This window comes from Erinaceus europaeus, chromosome 4, assembly GCF_950295315.1.
Source record: "Erinaceus europaeus chromosome 4, mEriEur2.1, whole genome shotgun sequence".
NCBI lineage: Eukaryota > Metazoa > Chordata > Mammalia > Eulipotyphla > Erinaceidae > Erinaceus > Erinaceus europaeus.
In genome coordinates, this window is record NC_080165.1 from 53,519,471 (window position 1) to 53,544,143 (window position 24,673).

A 24,673-nucleotide genomic window follows, 5' to 3' on the forward strand; every position below is an offset into this window, starting at 1 on the left:
AGTTTTCTGTAAAGCATCTATTGTTTCTAAAAGGTCAGTTTCTACGAAGTAAATTATCTTGTTTATAGTATCTCCATTAATATCTCTGTCTATTTATGAACTCTTCTGTTTCAGGTAAGCAATAGATGTCACATCCCTGCCTTTCATAGTGCTTATTAACCTGCCTAATGGTAGCAACTTTCTTTTCTCAGAAAAGCAAACACCAAGGGGGACGGGACCCTGCTAGTCTATTGATAAATGGTAACTTATTAACCTCAACCCACTTGCCCTTAATGTTAACCACATGACTATGGTATTCATCATAGATACCTGTAAATGGAAGAAAAGCATCAGTAGATGGGGGCGGTTGATAAGGGCCCTTACATTTTGGGGGAAACCACAGTTCTCTATATTTTCCTCTAACCTTTTCTACCTGTGGTGTGGGTGCTAGGGTGACAAGAGGTGCAAGTAACTCTTTCATAATTGGCCAATTGTCATATTCTGAACCTCTTTAGTAAAATTACATAGCTTTGTACAATTAAACAAAGGGGAAAACAATTCTTCCTCTTGGAGTCTCCTGAAAAAGTCTGCATTACTGATATTGCTTGTTCCATTATGATCAATCTCATAGAGTGCGGTGCAGGTTTTGTCATTTCTTTTATTAATGGTCAGGCTCTGAGCCTGGCCATAGGTAAGGATTACTAAAACCACACAGAGCTTAATCCCAAACCCTATACATGGCAAAAGGCGAGATAGTTTCAGTTTGGCCTGGAGAGTACATCTGTGCTGAACTTCCTGCGAAGCTGGTACCGTGTCAAGCAGCTCGCGTGGCGGCACCTGTACCAATTATGCAAAAGATTTTTATGCCTGAGGCTCTAAGGTCCCAGGTTCAATTCCCCCACAACACCATAAACCAGAGCTGAACAGTGCTCTGGTAGGAAGAGGGTGGAGGATGAGGAAGAGTACATTAAAAGTGGGCAAGGGAGATAGCATAGTGGTTATGCAAAAAGACTTGTCTGGGACCTCAAAATCTCAGGTTCAACTCTCTGTACCACCATAAGCCAGTACTGAGAAGTGCTCTGGGGCAGGGGTAGCATAATGGTTATGCAAAGAGAATCTACCACCTGAAGCTCCAAACTCCCAGGTTCAACCCCCTGCATCACCCTAAACCAGAGATGAGCAGTGCTCTAGTAAAAAAAAAAAAAAAAAAACTCTGGTAAAACAACACTGAAAAAAATAATAATAATAAAATAAAAAATAAAAACACTGAAAGGGAGTTACAGACTTTAGTTTTGCCATGACTAGGCAAGTTATTCAACCTCCACGGTTCTTGTGTAAATGAAGAGTTAGGCTGTAATTATAATTATAGATCTCCTATACATAGCTACACATTCTTGCAAACAGAATCACAGCATTACAAAGTATTCTGTACAGTTTTCATGGATAGGTGGGGGTAGATAGCATAATGATTATGCAAAGAGACTCTCACACCTGAGGCTCCAAAGTCCTAGGTTCAATACCACCCCCACCCCACCACCCCCATCCCCTGCACCACCATAAGCCAGAGTTGAGCAGCGCTCTGGTGTCAAAAAGAAATAGTTTTCCTTGAATAATATGTACTGAACTATGTCTGCCAACATCACCACTTGAGGGTCAAGCCCTCAAGTGATTGTTTTGGCAATTGTAAGAGGCATTTAAAGTAATAAAGTGAAGAGAGCTTGGTGATGGTGCACATGGTTGAGCACACATACTACCATGCACAAGAACCCAGGTTCAAGTCCCCACCTGCAGCAAGGGAGCTTCATGAGTGGTGAAACAGTGCTGCAGGTATCTTTTCCTCTCTGTTTCCCCTTTCTTCTCAATTTCTTTCTATAGGTATCCAATAAATAATTAAATATTAAGAAAACAATGAAGTGATGAAGATCAAGCACTAGTCTAATGTAATTGGTGACATTTTATAACATGTGCATTCAACCAGGTGGACCACCACTGGCCTTTCTGGTAACACTTTAAAAGGGAGAGAGGAGGAGCCAGATGGTGGCACACCTGGTTAAATGCTCACATTATAGTGTGGAATGACCCAGGTTCAAGTCCCTGGTGGCCACCTGCAGAGGGGAAGCTTCACAAGTGGTGAAACAGGGTCTTTATCTCTCTCCCTATCTCCTCCTCTCCTTTAATTTCTCTCTGTCTCTATCCAATGATAAATAAATAAAATATGGTTTTAAAAAGGGGGGGAGAGGGCAGATAACATAATAGTTATGCAATCACACTCTCATGCCTGAGGCTCCAATGTCCCAGATTCAATCCCCTGCACCACTATAAGCCGGAGATGAGCAGTGCTCTGGTAAAAAATAATAATAATAATTAAATTAAATAAAAAATCCAGAGGTGGAGTACGAGCAGCAGCAAATCGCTTTCTCTCCTCTCCTCTCTGGATCAACTAGGAATACCAAAGGAGACCACCCGGACCAAAACAAGACAGAACTAGAATGACCACAGGAATCCATTAAATCACCGGTGAGTACAAACACATGTGGCTGATGACAGAGAGGAGAGAGAAGTGTAAGGAGAGATTAAGTGACTGCTAACAGTCCAACAGTTTATCAGTTGACACACACCTCCAGTCTGCTCCACCAACAAGGGGACAGCTGAAGGGAGGAGAGGACTGACTCGCCAGAGACTCACCAAGTGCAACTCTGAGTCTCCACTGCTACTGCCCTCAGAATCTGCAGCAGCGACAGGGAGGGACACCAGGGGACAGAGATCTAACCAGAAAATTCAGGAGAAGACCTATACCGACGTGGCATAGTTGAGGGGCTGTGAAAGTCTCTTTGCATAAGCACTGGATTATCTCTGCCACACCCTACTTTATCTCTTGGTCAGGAGTCAGTGATTAAGCTGAAGCCTATCGATAGTTTAAAAGCCCTCAGGCTCCCATAGCCTACAGGGAATAAAAAAAAAAAAGAGGCTTTTAAACCACTGAGCTCCAACTCAGGGATTAAAATACTATTGAAACAACTGTTAACTTCCACCACTGTGAACCCCTTAATTAACTTACTTAGACACAAGTCAATCCAGGCAATAGTGATCAGTAATTTGAAAAGTACTGATAAAGGGAACTCATAACATATTATATAAAATGGCTAAAACAAGAAGAAATATTGGAGAATCGAACCAGGACAAGAGTCCAACTAAAAGTCCTCCAGAGGGTGAAGCACAAAATAACGAGTTCAACATCCAACATTACCTAAGGAAATAATAACAGGAGTGAGTAAAGAATTTGAAAAAATTGTAATCAGAAATACAGGAACAACAAATGAGACTATGGAAGAAAATACTAATTATCTCATCGTTATTAGCTGAAAGCTGAAATCGCTGAGCTAAGAATGCAACTAGTTGAACAAGCTAAAACAGTATCAGAACAGGGCAACAAAATAGATGAACTCCAGAAAACAGTAGAGGGCAGAGAGAATAGAATCAATGAGGCTGAAGACAGAATTAGCAAGATCGAGGATGAATTAGAGACAACTAAAAAAAAAGTAAGAGATCTCAAAAAGAGATTAATAGATGCTGAAAACAACAACAGAGTCCTATGGGATGACTTCAAAAGAAACAATATACCCATTATTGGCATACCAGAGGAAGAAAGAGAAGGAGAGGAAGAAAGCATTTTCCAGGCCATAATAGCTGAAAACTTCTCTAGTCTAGACAACATCAAAGACATAAAGATTCAAGAAGCCCACAGGGTCCCAAACAGAATTAACCCAGACCTAAAGACACCAAGACATGTCATACTTAGAATGGAAAGGAATAAGGATAAACAAAGGATCCTGAAGGTTGCAAGAGAAAAACAAAGAGTCACCTACAAAGGAAACCCCATAATATTAGCAGCAGACTTCTCCATACAAACACTACAGGCCAGAAGAGAATGGCAAGATATCTATCGAGTGCTCAATGAGAAAGGCTTTCAACCAAGAATACTATATCCTGCTAGACTGTTATTCAGATTAGATGGAGGCATCAAAACCTTCTCAGACAAGCAACAGTTGAAGGAATCAACTATCACCAAGCCTGCCCTGAAAGAAGTTCTGAAAGGTCTCCTATAAACAATCAGACCACCACAAATAGAACATATATCAAAACACTCTAAAACTCTACAAGAATGGCATTAAAATATCTTCAGTCTTTGATATCAATAAATGTCAATGGCCTGAATTCACCTATTAAAAGACACAGAGTAGGAAGATGGGTCAGAAAACACAACCCAACAATATGTTGTCTACAGGAAACTCACCTAACTCAACAAGACAAACACAGACTTAAAGTGAAAGGATGGAAAACTATCATACAAGCCAATGGCCCACAAAAAAGGGCAGGAGCAGCTATTCTCATATCTGACATGATAGAATTTAAAATAGATAAGATTAAAAAAGATAGGAATGGACACTACTTAATGCTCAGAGGATCAGTCAATCAAGAGGATTTAACAATTATTAACATCTATGCACCCAATGAGAAACCATCTAAATACATCAAACTTCCACTGAAAGAGCTACAGCAATATATTAACAGTAACACAATCATAGTAGGGGACTTCAACACCCCCTCTCTCAATTTGACAGATCATCCAGGCAGAAAATCAATAAAGACTTAAGGGAGCTAAATGAAGAGATAGTTAAACTAGAACTACTGGACATTTTCAGAGTCATTCATCCCAAGAAACTGGAATACACATTTTACTCAAATCCACATGGGTCATTCTCAAGGATAGACCATATATTAGGCCACAAAGACAGCATCAGCCAATTCAAGAGCACTGAAATCATCCCAAGCATCTTCTCAGACCACAGTGGAATTAAACTAACACTTAACAATCAACAAAAGATTAGTAACAGTCCCAAAATATGGAAGCTCAACAGTACACTTCTTAACAACTTCTGGGTCAAAGAGGAAATCAAGGAAGAAATCAAAATGTTTCGAGAGTTCAATGAAAATGAAGACACAAGCTATCAAAATATTTGGGACACAGCTAAAGCAGTCCTAAGAGGGAAGTTCATAGCTATACAAGCACACATTAGGAAACAAGAAAAAGCACAAATAAACAGCCTGATTGCACATCTTAAAGACCTAGAAGAAGAACAACAAAGGAACCCTAAAGCAACCAGAAGGACAGAAATCACTAAAGTTAGGGCAGAAATAAATAACATTGAGAATAAGAAAACCATACAAAAGATCAACGAAAGTAAATGTTGGTTCTTCAAAAGAGTAAACAAAATCAACAAACCTTTAGCCAGACTCACAAAACAAAAAAGGGAGAAGACCCAAATAAATTGGTAGTAAATGAAAGAGGAGATATCACAACAGACACCGCAGAAATTCAACATATCAAGCGAGGCTTATATGAACAACTATATGCCACCAAGCTAGAGAACCTGGAAGAAATGGACGATTTCCTAGATACCTACCAACTTCCAAAACTAAGTAAAGAGGAAGTGGATAACATGAACAGGCCCATCATAGCTAATGAAATTGAAACAGTTATCAAAAATCTTCCCAAAAATAAAAGTCCTGGACCAGATGGTTTTACAAATGAATTCTACAAAACTTTCAAAGAAGAACTAATACCTCTACTTTTAAAAGTCTTCCAGAAGATTGAAGACACTGGAATACTCCCTGCCAGCTTCTATGAAGCCAACATCACCCTGATACCAAAAGCAGACAGGGACACAACCAAAAAAGAAAACTACAGACCAATATCTCTGATGAACATAGATGCGAAAATATTGAACAAAATTCTAGCCAACCGGATACAGCAGTATATCAAAAAGATTGTTCATCATGACCAAGTGGGGTTTATCCCAGGCATGCAAGCTTGGTTTAATATACGTAAATCAATCAATGTGATCCACCACATCAACAAAAGCAAGACCAAAAACCACATGGTCATATCAATAGATGCAGAGAAAGCCTTTGACAAAATCCAACACCCCTTTATAGTCAAAACACTACAAAAAATGGGAATAGATGGAAAATTCCTGAAGATAGTGGAGTCTGTATATAGCAAACCTACAGCCAACATCATACTCAATGGTGAAAAACTGGAAGCATTTCCACTAAGATCAGGTACTAGACAGGGCTGCCCACTATCACCATTACTATTCAACATAGTCTTGGAAGTTCTTGCCATAGCAATCAGGCAGGAGCAAGGAATTAAAGGGATACAGACTGGAAGAGAAGAAGTCAAACTCTCCTTATTTGCAGATGACATGATAGTATACATGGAAAAACCTAAGGAATCCAGCAAGAAGCTTTTAGAAATCATCAGGCAATACAGTAATGTGTCAGGCTATAAGATTAACATTCAAAAGTCAGTGGCATTCCTCTATGCAAACACTAAGTTAGAAGAAATTGAAATCCAGAAATCAATTCCTTTTACCATAGCAACAAAAACAATAAAATATCTAGGAGTAAATCTAACCAAAGAAGTGATAGACTTGTATGCTGAAAATTATGAGTCACTACTCAAAGAAATTGAAAAAGACACAAAGAAGTGGAAAGATATTCCATGTTCATGGGTTGGAAGAATTAACATCATCAAAATGAATATATTACCCAGAGCCATCTACAAATTTAATGCTATCCCCATCAAGATCCCAAGCACATTTTTTAGGAGAATAGAACAAATGCTACAAATATTTATCTGGAACCAGAAAAAACCTAGAATTGCCAAAACAATCTTGAGAAAAAAGAACAAAACCGGAGGCATCACACTCCCAGATTTCAAACTGTATTATAGGGCCATTGTCATCAAAACTGCTTGGTATACTAGGACCCCAACTGTATAAAATGGGGCACAAAGTAGAATAAGTGTGGTGGTGGTGGTGGTGGTGGTGGTGGTGGTGGTGGTGGTGGTGTGTGGGTGTGGGGGGAGGAGAGTTGTCTCAACAACACTCTGATTTAACCCATAACAGTCAGTAATAATAAAATAAAATAGGACCAGGCACTGGCATACCCAGTTGAGCAAAAAAAAAAAAAAAAAAAAAAAACTGCTTGGTACTGGAACATGAATAGACACACTGACCAGTAGAATAGAATTGAGAGTCCAGAAATGAGGCCCCACACCTATGGACATCTAATCTTTGACAAAGGTGCCCAGACTATTAAATGGGGAAAGCAGAGTCTCTTCAACAAATGGTGTTGGAAACAATGGGTTGAAACATGCAGAAGAATGAAACTGAACCACTGTATTTCACCAAATACAAAAGTAAATTCCAAGTGGATCAAGGACTTGGATGTTAGACCACAAACTATCAGATACTTAGAGGAAAATATTGACAAAACTCTTTTCTGCATAAATTTTAAAGACATTTTCAATGAAACAAATCCAATTACAAAGAAGACTAAGGCAAGCATAAACCTATGGGACTACATCAAACTAAAAAGCTTCTTCATAGCAAAAGAAACCACTACCGAAACCAAGAGACCCCTCACAGAATGGGAGAAGATCTTTACATGCCATACATCAGATAAGAGTTTAATAACCGGGGGCCAGGCGGTGGCGCACTTGGTTAAGTGCACACATTAAAGTGCACAAGGACCCAGGTTCAAGCCCCTGGTCCCCATCTGCAGGGGGAAGGCTTCACGAGTGGTGAAGCAGGGCTGCAGATGTCTCTCTCCCTCTCTATTTCCCCCTCCCCTCTCAATTTCTGTCTATCTCTATCCAATAATTAATTAATTAAAAAAATATATATATATATATATAAAGTGTTTAATAACCAACATATATAAAGAGCTTGCCAGACTCAACAACAAGACAACAAATAACCCCATCCAAAAATAGGGAGAGGACATGGACAGAATATTCACCACAGAAGAGATCCAAAAGGCCAAGAAATACATGAAAAAATTCTCCAAGTCTCTGATTGTCAGAGAAATGCAAATCAAGACAACAATGAGATATCACTTCACTCCTGTGAGAATGTCATACATCAGAAAAGGTAACAGCAGCAAATGCTGGAGAGGTTGTGGGGTCAAAGGAACCCTCCTACACTGCTGGTGGGAATGTCATCTGGTCCAGCCTCTGTGGAGAACAGTCTGGAGAACTCTCAGAAGGCTAGAAATGGACCTACCCTATGACCCTGCAATTCCTTTCCTGGGGATAGATCCTAAGGAACCCAACACATCCATCCAAAAAGATCTGTGTACACATATGTTCTTGGCAGCACAATTTGTAATAGCCAAAACCTGGAAGCAACCCAGGTGTCCAACAACAGATGAGTGGCTGAGCAAGTTGTGGTGTATATACACAATGGAATACTACTCAACTGTAAAAAATGGTGACTTCACCATTTTCAGCCGATCTTGGATGGACCTTGAAAAATTCATGTTATGTGAAATAAGTCAGAAACAGAAGGATGAATATGGATGATCTCACTCTCAGGCAGAAGTTGAAAAACAAGATCAGAAAGGAAAACACGAGTAGAACCTGAATGTAAATTGGCATATCTCACCAAAGTAAAAGACTCTGGGGTGTGTGGGTGGGGAGAATACAGGTCCATGAAGGATGATAAATGACATAGTGTGGGTTGTATTGTTAAATGGGAAACTGGGGAATGTTATGCATGTACAAACTATTGTATTACTGTTGAATGTGAAACATTAATTCCCCAATAAAGAAATAAATTTTTTAAAAAATTAAAAAATTAAAAAGAAGAGAGGATACTCCATGTGCACATACTAAGGAAATCCTGCCAGACCTTGACTTTCTAGCCTCTAGGACAGTCAGAAAATAAATAAATTTCTGTTGCTTAAGTCTGGAGAATTTTTTTATGGAAGCCTGAGAAGACATTAGGGTAATGAAAAATGTAAAACAACTTTAAGTTTCTAAAAAAATTATGAATTTCAAAGTAAATAACTCTGAGATGACTCCAGTGTGGATTAATTACACTTTCCTCTGGGCAACCACAGACTACTTGGTCAAGTTTCTAATTCAACACTTAACACACTCTACCAAATATCACTGTGTATCATCTCTCTCCTATTCCACTCTGAGCTCTGAGAAGGCAGGGAATATGTCGTGTCTATCATAGACATATGTGGTTGACTCCATGCTCCTATATGTATGAATTGATGAAAACCTGAGCAACCTCACTATTCAACTCTATTTGTACCTCTTACTGGTTGATGTTTTGATTTGACATTTAAGACCCTTTGCAAACCATTCCAACAGTTCCCAGCAGAGAAGACATTAATTACTGAGGGGGCCAGAGAAAAGGTATGATGACCTCAGCCCCACCCTGAGTTAACAAAAAGTTCCACCTAAACCCAACCAATCAGAGACGAGCAGGAAAGTCCCTGAATATTAAGAAAGGAGAACAGACGTTGACCTGAAACCAACTGTTCCTTGTTCCGTATAAACATTCCCACCTGTACCATAACTATAAAAAGGTGGGATGAGGGGGTTGGGTGGTGGCGCAGTGGGTTAAGGACATGTGGTGCAAAGCGCAGGGGCCGGTTTAAGGATCCCGGTTCGAGCCCCCGGCTCCTCACCTGCAGGGGAGTCGCTTCAAAGGCGGTGAAGCAGGTCTGCAGGTGTCTGTCTTTCTCTCCCCCCTCTCTGTCTTCTCCTCCTCTCTCCATTTCTCTCTGTCCTATCCAACAACAAACGACATCGACAATGGCAATAATAATAACCACAATGAGGCTACAACAACAAGGGCAACAAAAGGGGGAAAAAATGGCCTCCAGGAGCGGTGGATTCATGTGCAGGCACTGAGCCCAGCAATAACCCTGGAGGAAAAAATAAAATAAAATAAAATAAAATAAAATAAAATAAAATAAAATAAAATATTAAAAAAATAAAGGTGGGATGAAAAATTACTGGAGTCGCAGACTCTTCCCTCTCCCCTTGCGTAGAAGGTTGTTGGCGGCCCAAGCTTAAGCTTGCTAATAAAGGCTCTTGCTATTGCATGTGATTCTGGTCTTCTTTGAGTGAGATCGAGACTCGAACCTCTGGGCGTAACAATTACAAATTATTGGGGCCAGGTGGTGGCACACCTGGTTGAGCACACATGTTACAAATCATTAAATGGGGGGAAATACAAAGCAGAACTTGTACTGAATTTGGTGTACTGCGCCAAAGTAAAAGACTCTGGTGTGTGTAAGAGGTGGATTTAGCTCCTGGAGCATGAGACTGGAGGAGGATGGGGAGGGTAGCAGAGTACTGTGCAAAAAAACTGAGAAATGAGGGGCCGGGTGGTGGTGCACCTGGTTGAGTGCATGTAGTACAATGTGCAAGGATGCGAGTTCGAGCCCCCCATCCCCACCTGCAAGGGGAAAGCTTCATGAGTGGCGAAGCAGGGCTACAGGTGTCTTTCTGTCTCTCTCTCCCTCTCTATCACCCCCTTCCCTCTTGATTTCTGGCTGTTTCTATCCAATAAATAAAGATAATTAAAAAATTTTTTAACTGAGAAATGTTACATATGTACCAACTACTGTATTTACTGTCAACTGTAAACCACTAATCTCCCCAATTTTAAAAAAATTACTAAACTTGCAATGTCAAATCTCACCCCACACTGTGCCCTGATTTCTTATTAGTTGGGACCACTTTTGTTTTCCTCATCAACCCAAATAATGCATATCCATCAGGTACAAAAGTATATCTCATTCATGAGACATTCTCTGACCACTGGGTGTCTTGTGAACTTTGGTAAACTATTTCTCACCTTCTCTTTTGACATGTTAGAGGTTCTGCTCTTAGGCATCTCTGGGTATATCTCATAGTGTCAATAAGGTGTTTTCAGCACCCAGAAAACAAATGTTAAGCATGTATTCATGACCCAATGAAACTACTGAATTGGTTGATTGATTTGACTGACTGATTATTATCAAAAAGACCCACCCACCTTATGACCAGACTAGAGTAGCCTTCATTCTATTTACCCACTCCACTTGACCCTATGGAAATAATTTTGAGAGGGCCTTCTGCCCTGGGAGAGGGGTAAGGTGGGAGTATTGTTTTTCCTTTCTTTTTCCCAGGCACCTACCTGCTTGCTTTTGTTTCAATGCTTTGTTCAGACTATGGGTAATGGTTTGGTTGTAGTATTGCTGCAAATTCCTCAAATTTAGGTGGAATAACTTCATCCGACTTGTAAAGATCTTGGTCTCATCGTCAAAGTAGCTTGGCCCCTCCTTCAACCACAGAGCATGAGATTTTGCCTTCATCCCCACACTGTCATAGTGGATAAAGCGTTGGTCATCCACATAGCCAAAGGCAGAGAATGCAGGGACTCCTGGGACTGGCTCAGATACAGCTGAATAGAAATACTGCAGAGAATGTGATCCTAAAGTAGGAACCAGAAACAGTGCGTCAGTCAGCTGCAAGATTACTGAGGAATTACCTAGTTCCCAATTTATGAGGGAACCGGTGTGTATGTCCCTGTGTATTTATGTGTTTGTAACAGAAGAGACAGAATACACACCATAAGCCAATGGAAAGATAATTACACAACAATCTTCTTCATAAATGAATTCAAATAACACACTAAATATGTACAAGAAAGTCCAGTGAAACAATACATAAATGTTGATTCAACCCATAGAACCATGGAACCATTGGAATAGGTTTCATGAAGACTTCCTTCTTTTTCCCCTCACTTAAATTTTTGATATATATGTATAAATATACATTATATTAATACAAGGGTGAGAGAGAGAGAGAAGGGGAGAGAAAAAAAACCAAAGCACCACCTGACACATGCAATGAGGTAGGGGAGAAAGAATTGAATTCAGGACCTCATGCTTCCAAGTCCAATGCTTCAGCCACAGAACCATCTCCCAAGTAACACACCCCTTGTTTTAATTAAAGCATATTCACACCTTAGATTCTCAGTCACATTTAAGGATTAAGGATATGTTCAGGCTCAACAAGTAATAATGAAGCTAGTACTACTAGAAAGATTGCAGGCCCACATGCATTTTAAGCTTAAAGAGAAGAGACTTTTTTTTTTTACCAGAGCACTGCTCAGCTCTGGTTTATGATGGTGCGGGGGATTGAACCTGGGACTTTGGAGCCTCAGGCATGAGAGTCTCTTTGCATAACCATTATGCTCTCTACCCTCCACCCAGAAAAGACGTCTCCACTTGGTCGATTCCAAATTATATTCCTCCATGAGGATAATTGCTGGAACTATCCGTTCCACCCCGGATCCATGGCTGCCAGTTCTTAGCAAGATCGCCCCGCCAGATATTCGTCGGGATGCGGCATCATCTAAGTTCATTTCCCACGTCTACGGTCGACCGGACCTGCCAATATACGCGGATATCTTCGCCCACCCTGTCCAATGCTTGACGTCTCATCACCCAATCTGGTCCCCTACGCCTACACTGAACTTCTCTGTTCCAGACTCTTGGAAACAGAGTTGGCAGTCAGCTGAGGTAAAGAACAAACACCTCATCACAGACCCCTGCAAGCGTCAAGCCGGCTTTGACCTAGCACGTTATGATTGGGCCCTCCTCAATCGCTATCGAACAGGCCATGGCCGGTGCGCCTCTATGTTCCATCGCTGGGGAGCCAGAGACGACCCAAACTGCCCCTGCGGCTCCAGACAGACTATGACCCACATAGTCAACGACTGCCACCTCTCCAGATTCAAAGGAGGTCTCAAAACTTTACATCAGGCTCAACCTGACGCTGTTGACTGGCTACGGAAGAAGGGCAAACGCTAGAAGAAGAAATGACAAAGAACACCATACCCCTTCCAGACTAGATAACTAGAACAAGAGCAGAAAACACAGTGAAGTTCATGCAACCACAATCTAACTCCCTCAAGCTTCATATTACTATCAAATAAGCTGATGATAAATTTCCCGAAGCAAAATTTTCTCCCACTATTAACAGTTAGGTCAGACACTAACTTCATCATGGAAGAGATATTATAATGGTTATGCAAACATATTCTCATGCCTGAGGCTCTAAGATCCTGTATAACCACCATAACACAGAGTAGAGCAGTGCTCTGGTAATAATAATAATAAGAAGAAGAAGACATTAAGTTCAGAAGGTTATACACAGATCGAATATTAGAACAGGGCTGGGTGGTAGGTAGCACAGCTAGTAGAACACACACATTACCATGTGCAAGGGAAATGGAATAGTAAAATATTAGAACTGGGTGGCCCAGAGCTTCTCAGTCAAACCCCCAGTTCCCACCTGCAGGGAGAACTTTCATGAGTGGTGAAGCAGATCTACAGGTGTCTCTCTTACTCTCAATCTATCTCCCCTCCCCCTCTCAAGTTCTCTCTATCCTATCAAGTACATTTTTTAAATAAAATAAATATTTTTAAATTACTATGATATTAAATTTGGGCAGGGATAGATAGAATAATGGTAATGCAAACAGACTTTCATGCCTGAGGCTCCAAAGTCCCCCCCAGATTCAATCCCCTGCACTATCATAAACCAGAGCTGAGCAGTGCTCTAGTAAAAAAAAAAAAAAAAAAAAACACACTTCATACCTGTGAGGATGGCCAATATCAACAAAACAAGAAGTAACAGGTTTAGATGAGGTTACAGAGAAAAAGGAACTGTCACACTGTTAGTGAGAATGCAAATTAGTGCAGCCTTTTTGGAAAACCGTTTGAGTCCTTAAACAAATAAAAATGGAAATGCCTTATGATCCCACAACACCACACTTATAGACATTTATCCAAAGGACATTGAAATACTAATTGGACATATGCACCCCTATGTTCACAGCTGCATTATTCACAATAGCCAAAGAGTGAAGGAAGTCTAAATGCCCATCTACAGATGACTAGATAAAGAAGCTATGGAAGCATTCCAGGAGGTGGCGCAGTAGATAAGGCATTGGACTCTCAAGCATGAGCTCCCAAATTTAGTCCCCGGCAGCACAAGTACCAGAGTGATGTTCAATTCTTTCTCTCTCTCTCCTGTCTTTCTCATTAATAAATAAGTAAAATATTTTTAAAAAGAAGTTATGGAATATATATCCTATGGAATACTACTATGCAATTAAAAAAATGATAATGTGCCCTTTGGGTCAAAATGGATGGAACTGGTTGCGATTATGCTTAGTAATAAGTAAAGAGATGAAAGACAACTATATGGTTTCCCTCATATATGGAATTTAGAGGACGGAGACACATATACTTAGGGAAAAAGAAAACAGAAGTAAGCAAATGGTCTTTAAGACTTATGACAACTATAGTGGTTATCTTTGGGAGGTAAGAGGGTGAGGATACAGAACTCTGGTGGTGGGTGTGGTGTAGAACTATACCCTATAATTTCACAATCTTGTAACCTACTATTAATCACAAATAAAATAATAAAGTTATGGGATATATACTTCAAGAAATACTACTCCGCAATAAATAAAAAAAGAAGATATTGTCTCCTTGGGGACAAAATGGAGGTGATTATGCTTAGTGCAATAAGTAGTGAAAGACAACTACTGGATAGTTTCACTCATGTGGAATCAAAAGAGTGACACGGGGGGCTGGGCAGTTGAGCACCTGTTAACTACACATGCTGACATGCTCAAGAAACCAGATTTGAGCCCCTGCTCCACACATGCATGAAGGAAACTTCACAGTGAAGCAGTCTGCAGGTGTCTTTCTTTCTTTTTACCAGAGCACTGCTTAGCTTTGGCTTATGATGGTGTGAGGGATTGAACCAGGGACCTCCCACCCTCAGACATGAGAGAGTCTGTTTTGCATACCACTATGCTATCTCCCCCACCCCAGGTATCTTTTTTTTTTTTTTTTTACCAGAACACTGCTCAACTCTAGCTTATGGTGGTGTAGGAGTTTGACCCTGAGACTTTGGAGCCTCAAGCACGAGGGTTTCTTTGAATAACTATTATGCTATCTACCCTCCGCCCTCAGGTGTCTTCTTATCTCCCTCTCCATCCCCCTCTCCCTTCTCAATTTCTCTGTCCTATCAAATAAAATATAAAGAAAAAAGGGGAGTTGGGCGGTGGCGCAAAGGGTTAAGCGCACATGGTACAAAGCGCAAGGACCTGCGTAAGGATCCCAATTGGAGCCCCCAGCTCCCTACCAGCTCTGTCTTCCCCTCCTCTCTTGAATTCTCTCTGTCCTATCCAACAGCTATAACAACAATGGCAACAACAACCACAACATGGGCAACAAAATGGGAAAACAATGTCCACGAGAAAGAAAGACAGAAAGAGAGAGAGAGAGAGAAAGGAAGGAAAGAAGGAAGGAAGGAAGGAAGGAAGGAAGGAAGGAAGGAAGGAAGGAAGGAAGGAAGGAAGAAAGGGAAAAAGAAAGAGAGAAATTAAGGGGGCAGGGCGGTAGCGCAGCGGGTTAAGTGCAGGTGGCGCAAAGTGCAAGGACCAGTGTAAGGATCCCAGTTCAAGCGTCTGGCTCCGTACCTGCTGGGTAGTCACTTCACAGGTGGTGAAGCAGGTCTGCAGGTGTCTATCTTTCTCTCCCCCTCTGTCTTCCCCTTCTCTTTCTATTTCTCTCTGTCCTATCCAACAATGAGATCAACAACAACAACAATAACTACAACAACAATTAAACAAGAGCAACAAAAGAGAAAATAAATAATACAAAAATTAAAAAAAACAAGGGCAACAAAAGGGAAAAGAAATAAAATATTTTTAAAAAGATAAAAAATAAATAAAAGAATAAAGACAAGTGGTCTGAGAGGTAGGGCAGTGGATACAGCATTAGAGTCTCAAGCATTAAGTCCTGAGTTCAATCCCCAGCCATACATGTAGCAGAGTGATGTCTGGTTCTTTCTCTCTCTCTCTCCTCCTATCTTTCTCATTAATTAATAAATAAAATCTTTTTTAAAAGAAAAATATATTAATGAATAATGAGATATCACTTTATACCTGTAAGAATGTCATCCATTTAAATACACAATAAATATACCAAAGAACATATAAGGAAACAATAAATGTTGGCAAGGATGTGGGGGATAAAGAACCTACACTCTGGGTGGAAATCCAAATGGGTCTGATCCTCGCAGAAAAAACACTTTGGAGATTTCTCAGAACACTGGAAATAGTTCAGGGCCTGGAACAGGATGGCAAAGGCCCTAGTGGGTGTTGTATTGTTGTGTGGAAAAATGAGAAGTGTTATGCATGTACAAACAATTGTATTTACTGTCAACTGTAAAACATTAATCCTCCAATAAAGAAATAAAAAGAGAGGACTCCTAGGCGTACATCTAAAGGACATGAAAATACTAATCTGAAACAATATACACACCATGATGTTAATATCTGCCCTATTCATAATAGCCAAAACATGGAAGCAAGCTATTGATAAATGCTCAACTAGATGAAGTTACAGGACATATGTTTAAAGAAACATTACAAAACAAAACAAAACAAAAATGTGATTGTATCATTTGGAACAAAATGGATGGAACTACAGGTAATTAAGCTGATAAATAAACACATGAATTTGCAAAAATAAAAGTAATAAAAAGGTAAAAAAAAAAAAAAGAAAGAAAGAAAAGAAAACTAGAAATGGACCTACAGCATGTAATTTAGCCAAACAAAAATACCTATCCAAGGAAATCTCTGTACATCTAGGTTCATAGCAGCACAATTCATAATAGGCCAAACTTGGAAACAATCCAGATGTCCAATGACAGATGAGTGGCCAATATATATAATGTTACTCAGCTACTAAAAATGATAAAGTCAAGTGCAAGGACCAGCGTAAGGATCCTGGTTCGAGCCTCCAGCTCCCCACCTGCAGGGGGGTTGCTTCACAAGTGGTGAAGTAGGTCTGCAGGTGTCTATCTTTCTCTCCCCCTCTCTGTCTTCCCCATCTCTCTCCTTTTCTCTCTGTCCTATCCAACAATGACAACAAGAATAACTAAAACAATAAGTGCAGCAAAAGAGAATAAATAAATAAATAAATATTTTAAAAATGATAGTCATATCCTTTGCCTCATCTTGGATGGAACTTAAAGGAATCTCACTAAGTGAGATTAAACAAGAGAAGGACAAAACTGAATGATTTCACTTATAAGTGAAATTTAAAAACAATAATAGGAAGGGAAAACACAAAGTGAAACCTGGACTGGGTATGGTGTATTGAAACAAAACAAAGTATTCTGGGGAAGGAAGGATAGGAAGTGGGTGGAAAGGGCATTAGGGTGCATAATGAAAAAAAAAAAAAGGATCTAAGTTGGGGGTGAGAGTGTTTTGCAGAAACTGTTGTGGGATACAGGCAAGGAAGACAACTTGAGACCAAAGTCTAATTTTGAGAGTCTTTATTTCCTGGCCTGGGACTGTCTCCCAGAGAGGCGCTGTTCAGAGAGCACTGTTAGCCCTTGTTACACAGCTGGTTATAAAGGCAAAAACCTGCAAGCAAGCAGGGTACAGAAGCTAATATAGGCAATTATTTTTGGAACACCTCCTTTTGACCCTCTCAACTTCTTCTCCCAGAAATCCACACCTGCTACTGCCTCATTTTTTTTTTTTTAATTGTCGGAGTACTGCTCAGCTCTGGCTTGTGGTGCCAGGGATTAAGCCTGGAATTTTGAGGCTTCAGGCATGACAGTCCTTTTGCATTACTATTATGGTATTGCCCCACCTCTCCTCTATCTCCTCTCTCTCTCTCTGGACAGAAATTAATAAGAAAGGGTAAAGGAGAAGGGAGGAGAGGGGAAAGGGGCCCGCAGCACTTTTTGTGAAGCTTCTCATCAACTTCGAGGTGTCCAGAGGTTTCAATTTGAAGTCTTTCAGTCCCCACTGGGTTTCTTTTGCAATTCTTCTTCTTCTTTTTTTTAATATTTATTTATTTTACTGCCGGACTCCCTCCTTTGCAATCCTTTCAACTACCTCCCCTTCCCCGCCCTTCCACCTCCCTCCACCTCCAGGTCCTACTCACTGGCTCCGGTCTCCACTGGGAACCTCAAGAACGAGAAGAGGAGGATCAGCAAGAACAGCATCGCCTCAATAAGACTGGCCCCAAGATTTTCCCAGCGGCGCCATCGAATGGCACACACAGTATCCTGAACCCCCCCAACCAGAGCTACTGTGGTGGTGTAAAGTTGTGCACCACTGCAATAGAAGTGGCTGGGCGGGGAAAGAAAGGGGGTGGAGATTCTATGTCTGTGAGCTGGAGATACGGGCGGGCGGGGTGTGTGTGTGTGTGGGGGATGCTATGACTGGGAAATCCTCCTGAGGTTGGTTTACCAAGAGCATGGGAAATCGAGGCAAGCAGAAACCAGCCTTCTGTCCCACATGGTTAAGGCAGCACCACACCAGCCTGCAGCCCAGAGCTGGTCCAGATGGAAGTCACATATTAAGCTGATGGCTTAATACTTAAAAATACTTGAGGCTACTGCCCAGCTCCCATGTTTTTCCTTTACAGAGAAAAAGAGGCAGAGACAGAGAAATAAACAATTTTTATTTTCTTTATTTGTTGGATAGAGACAGTCAGAAATCAAGAGGAAAGCCTCCACACCTATGGACACCTAATCTTTGACAAAAGTGCCCAGACTATCACATGGGGAAAGCAGAGTCTCTTCAACAAATGGTGTTGGAAACAATGGGTTGAAACATGCAGAAGAATGAAACTGAATCACTGTATTTCACCAAATACAAAAGTAAATTCCAAGTGGATCAAGGACTTGGATGTTAGACCAGAAACTATCAGATACTTAGAGGAAAATATAGGCAGAACTCTTTTCCGCATAAATTTTAAAGACATTTTCAATGAAATGAATCCAATTACAAAGAAGACTAAGGCAAGTATAAACCTATGGGACTACATCAAATTAAAAAGCTTCTTCACAGCAAAAGAAACCACTACCCAAACCAAGAAACCCCTCACAGAATGGGAGAAGATCTTTACATGCCATACATCAGACAAGAGTTTAATAACCAACATATATAAAGAGCTTGCCAAACTCAACAACAAGACAACAAATAACCCCATCCAAAAATGGGGGGAGGACATGGACAGAATATTCACCACAGAAGAGATTCAAAAGGCCAAGAAATACATGAAAAAATACTCCAAGTCTCTGATTGTAAGAGAAATGCAAATAAACACAACAATGAGATATCACTTCATTCCTGTGAGAATGTCATACATCAGAAAAGGTGACAGCAGCAAATGCTGGAGAGGGTGTGGGGTCAAAGGAAGCCTCCTACACTGCTGGTGGGAATGTCAATTGGTCCAACCTCTGTGGAGAACAGTCTGGAGAACTCTCAGAAGGCTAGAAATGGACCTACCCTATGATCCTGCAATTTCTCTCCTGTGGATAGATCCTAAGGAACCCAACATATCCATCCAAAAAGATCTGTGTACACATATGTTCTTGGCAGCACAATTTGTAATAGCCAAAACCTGGAAGCAAGCCAGGTGTCCAACAACAGATGAGTGGCTGAGCAAGTTGTGGTCTATATACACAATGGAATACTACTCAGCTGTAAAAAATGGTGACTTCACCGTTTTCAGCCGATCTTGGATGGACCTTGAAAAAATCATGTTGAGTGAAATAAGTCAGAAACAGAAGGATGAATATGGGATGATCTCACTCTCAGGCCGAAGTTGAAAAACAAGATCAGAAAAGAAAACACAAGTAGAACCTGAAATGGAATTGGCGTATTGCACCAAAGTAAAAGACTCTGGGGTGGGTGGGTGGGGAGAATACAGGTCCAAGAAGGATGACAGAGGACCTAGTGGGGGTTGTTTTGTTAAATGGGAAACTGGGGAATGTTATGCATGTACAAACTATTGTATTTACTGTTGAATGTAAAACATTAATTCCACAATAAAGAAATAAATATTTTTTAATCTTAAAAAAAAAAAAAAAAGAACAGAAGAGAAGGCAAATCAAATACCTTTCTGGAGAATTATGATCACAGAAGTCGTTATTTGCTTTTTGAGAAGTCATATTTTATTTGCATTATGCTAGACTCAGACCTGAAAAGTGGTGCATTCTTGTCATAAGAATCTGATTTGCCTTGACATTTCCTGAGAGACAGATAAGCAAGTGTAGCAAGTGGCCACTACCCTGAAAAAAGTCAGAGGTAGGGTAAGTGTGTAGTCCCTATTCAGACAATGACCTAAGTGGGGTGGAGTTTCTAGGGATTTTCTTTTTTGCCTCCAGGATTATTGCTGGGACTCAGTGCCTGCACTACAAACCCACTGCTCCTGGAGGCTATTTTTTCCCTTTTGTTGCCCTTGTTGTTTATCACTGTTATTATTATTGTTGTTATTGCTGTCATTGTTGTTGGATAAGGCAGAGAGAAATGGAGAGAGGAGGAGAAGACAGAGAGTGGGAGAGAAAAACATCTGCAGACCTGCTTCGTTGTCTGTGAAGCAACTGCCCCTGTAGGTGGGGAGCCAGAGAGGAGTTTTATTATACTGGTGTGTAGGAGACTCCAGATCACTCCAGGAAGTTAGCCCCACACCTTTGAAAAGCACAGTTTTATTGAGGTCCCCCTCCCCAAATGGGTGGAGGGAGCAGGTTTGTTTCACTATTACAAAGTAGGCAGAAACAGACAAAGGCAATCTTTCACATAATTGCTATACATCTTCCTTATCTGAGGCCTTGGCATGGGTAAAGAAAGGGGAGAATGGGAGTCGGGCTGTAGCACAGCTGGTTAAGCGCAGGTGGCGCAAAGCACAAGGACCGGCATAAGGATCCAGGTTCGAACCCCGGCTCCCCACCTGCAGGGGAGTCCCTTCACAGGCGGTGAAGCAGGTCTGCAGGTGTCTATCTTTCTTTCCCCCTCTGTCTTCCCCTCCTCTCTCCATTTCTCTCTGTCCTATCCAACAACGACAACAACAATAATAACTACAACAATAAAACAACAAGGGCAACAAAAGGGAATAAATAAAATAAATATTTTAAAAAAGGGGAGAACTAGTGCCTAGTGCCTGGTATATATCAGCCCTGAGACAGCTGTACCTATTTTTTTTGAGTTGTGATAACAGATCGATTTGAATTCTAGCACCTGAAGTAATATAAGGGCAGGCTTTATAAACTCACGGAGCTGTTTCAATAAAGTGACAACTATGAGATACCACTGGCTAGCTCCAAATCAGGAACATGCTTTCAAACTGTTGAAACACAATCCACAGAGTGAAAGACAAGATCAGAAGCCATCCACAGGGAGACTGTCAAGTCAGAGGTTCACAGTGACTACTGGATATAAGGGCTGACATCTGGTTAGGGGTGTTGAGAGTGACTGCAGGTTCTTATCCTGTGGTACTTCACTGGGAAACTTCCTCAGGTATTACGTGAATGACCAGAGGTGGGTCCAACTGGGACCAAACAAGTAAGTAAAGTTCTACCAGAGTTTCTGTAGTTTCCACTTTTTTTTCTTTTTGTCAGTTAAAAGTGAACAGTGAGAATTAAATATTTTTCTTTACATATACACAAGGTATGCTGTGAAAGCATACTTGCTTACAAACATAAAAAAATACTTGTAAACTAGTTAAGAAAATAATGTATAAAAGTATATAGCAAAAACATTCATCATCTCTGACCCTGAAAAGATCAATTTCACATTTTATATTACAGACAAAAAAGAATTAGTTTTGTTTAATCTCTTATCCAGAAATACTTGAAAAGGAAGATGGACAGAAATTTAGTTATTTTTACTCTTAGCAAGGCTGTGAAAAGAGTTAAATTTAAAAAAAAATTAAGAACACTGAAACACCTAAGTCCAGAATGAGTCCAAATATTTGGCCACAAAGAATATTATCATCTTTAACAGTAATAATAATAATAAATGATCTATAAGTACTTTTTAATCTACAAATACAATAAGCATTTTGATATTCTGGCCATTGAAAAACAAAGACTGTAGCATCAGGAAAGGTCTAAGATGTCTCCCTTTTGTGGGTTCAATTCAGTGTATTTAAGGATAACTAAAGTTGACATCAAAATTTTCGACAGAGGCAAAAGTTCACATTTTAAAAAAAAACCTCTTTATGCTTCTATACAGACTATCAGTAGGTTGGAGCTCCAGTGGCGCAATCGGTTAGCGCACGGTACTTCTTCTTCTAGCGTTACAGACTATCAGTAGGCAATATGATTCCAGAAGTTAAAAATTATTTCACAATATAGGACTTCAGTTTAGCAAACAACTGATTCTTCCCTATTAAAATATGAACCCTTAAAAAAAAGGAAGAAGAAGAAAAGAAGAAGATGAAGAAGAAGAAGAGGAGAAGAAGAAGAAGAAGAAGAAGAAGAAGAAGAGGAGGAGGAGGAGGAGGAGGAGGAGGAGGAGGAGGAGGAGGAGGAGGAGGAGGAGGAGGAGGAGGAGGAGGAGGAGGAGGAGAAGAAGAAGAAGAAGAAGAAGAAGAAGAAGAAGAAGAAGAAGAAGAAGAAGAAGAAGAAGAAGAAGAAAAGAAGGAGAAGGAAAAGAAGAAGAAGAAGAAGAAAAAGAGGAAGAAGAAGCATGTCTGAGTATACATATAAGTATCTTAAAGAATAATCAGATAATCTTCGAAGCAGCCTTAGTGTTTCCATTATGTCTGTCTTGAGATGATCATAGAATTCACTTCATGGAAAGAAGATGCCAGTTTCTGGTTCTAAGGCTACCATGGTGACCATTTGTCTAAGGCTAGGAAGGTCGACCGACATATGATGGTTAGGAGGAGAAGAGATCAGGGCTTTTCCTGACAGTCGCGAGGTACGATTCAAAGGATTCTTAGAAAATGACACAATGGCAGCCTTTCTTATCTTTTTATTTCCTAGTTGGCTCTGGTGAAGGGGGACATTCCTGCTCTTGAAATTTCCTGATAACTTTGACAAGATCATGGAAAGCCTGATCTGCATTCATCCTGATCTTTGCTGAGGCCTCCATGTATGTTACTTTCAGTTGCCGTGCCAGCTGCTGTCCTTCTCCCTGTGTTACCTGTCTTTGATGATCCAAATCTGCTTTATTACCAATTAAAATCATTGGGAACTCATCATGGTCCTTCACTCTGATAATTTGTCTTTGAAACATAGATTTCTTCAAAACTGCCTCTTTCTGTGACTGAAAAAACCAACAGGAAACCCTTACCAGTTCTCATGTACTGTTCTCTCATAGCTCCAAACTTCCTGTCCTGCTGTATCCAGAATATCTAGCCGGGCAGCTCTGTCATCTATCACTGCTTAGTATAAGAATCCTCAATGGTTGGGTCGTAATCCGCCACAAAGACTGGATGAAGTGGATGGTGAGCGCTGACTTGCCTACGCCGCAGCTGCCGACCACCACGGCCATGGGGACGCTGCCCGCCTAGGCCCGGCTCCGGCTCCGGCTCCGGCTCCGGCTCCGGCTCCGGCCCCGGCCCTGGATCCAGGGACGTGCGCGGTCGGGGGCTGCGGGCTGGTAGGCGGGCGGCCTAGCGCGGGGCGCAGAGGGCGGGGTGCGGCCGCGGGAGCCAGTCCGGGTGGCGGCAGGGCGCCCAGGCCCGCGGAGTCCCGCCCACGGCACCGAGAAGCAGGGAGACCGCAGGGGTTAGGGGAGGCGGCGGCCGGAGGTCGCGCTCCTCTCGGCGTCTCCGAAGCGCCTGCGGGTCGCCGCCTCCAGCGCCGCTACAAAATTGACAGCTGTACCTTTTTGCACCATTGTCTTGGGCCTATTAGCTTAGAAATGTGAAGGGGAGGAGAAACGGCAATTGCAGCCTCTGTCTTAACTGCCAGAAAAGTAAACACAAAGAGGGAAATGCAGTCTTAGGCTCTATGTCCCCACATCACCTGAGAAAGGCAATTCTCTACCAGGTGCATAGGCTAAATATCCACATGGTGCAGTCCGCCTGCAGTGCAGTGGGTTAAGCGCAGGATCAGCGCAAGGACCGGCGTAAGGATCCCGGTTCGAGCCCTGGCTCCCCACCTGCAGGAGTCACTTCACAAGCGGTGAAGCAGGTGTCTTCCTCTTCCCCTCTCTTGTCTTCCCCTCCTCTCTCCATTTCTCTCTGTCCTATCCAACAATGACAATAATAACTATAACAATAAAACAACAAGAGCAACAAAAGGGAATAAATAAAATAAGTATTTAAAAAATATCCACATGGGGTAAATCAAAAGAGTGTGTAGCTCTGCATTCATTTAGTCTGCCGCTATAATCTCAGTGTTCTAAGAACTTAATATATCTCAACTTATGCATACACTCTACACATTACTTAACAAGAATGTACTTTTTAAAAACATTTTATTTATTATTTATTTATTTATCTATGAAAAAGATAGGAGGAGAGAGAAGGACTCAGACATCTTTCTGGTACATGTGCTACTGGGGATCGAACTCAGGACCTCATGCTTGAGAGTCCAATGCTTCATCCACTGCGCCATCTCCCCGACCACAAAGAATGTACTTTTCATAGAAAAAAAAAACACTGGACTTGCTAGCTGGAGATCTGGTTTCTAGTCCAGTCTGCTACTACATTTAGTAGTAAATGTTGGAGGGGATAGAAAATGAGTTGACCTCTCTGACCACCAAATGTTTTTTAGCAAAATAAATAAAACACTACTCGAACTTTTTTAAACGAGCTATTATTTTTTCTTTACGGGGGCGGGGGAGTTTAATGGTTTACAGTCAACACTAAAATACAGTAGTTTGTACATGTGTAACATTTCTCAGTCTTTTACTTTGGCGCAATACAACTCCAGTTCAAGTTCTGCTTTTTCTGTTCTTATTTTTCAACTTCTATGAATGAAATTATCTCATAT

The 24,673-nt window shown here is 41.0% G+C and overlaps 1 protein-coding gene and 1 pseudogene across 4 annotated transcripts in view; both read right to left on the minus strand.

The window, feature by feature from the left end:
- LOC103121786 (patr class I histocompatibility antigen, A-5 alpha chain) overlaps nt 1–23,155 on the minus strand; it is a 30,847-nt gene extending 7,692 nt beyond the window's left edge. The window contains exons 1-2 of one of the 4 annotated variants that reach the window (XM_016192202.2): nt 23,025–23,155; nt 11,028–11,324 (exon numbers count right to left, since the gene is read on the minus strand). In XM_016192202.2, the coding sequence (XP_016047688.1) occupies nt 11,028–11,324; nt 23,025–23,049 (322 nt within the window). In that variant the 5' untranslated portion in view covers nt 23,050–23,155. Of the gene's footprint in view, nt 1–11,027; nt 11,325–17,880; nt 18,064–23,024 lie in introns of those variants that run through there. The other 3 variants (XM_060189375.1, XM_016192203.2, XM_016192201.2) reach the window with 3 other exon arrangements.
- On the minus strand, nt 22,375–23,225 carry LOC103121787 (ras-related protein R-Ras2-like; annotated as a pseudogene).
- Between the last annotated feature and the right edge of the window lie 1,448 nt (nt 23,226–24,673).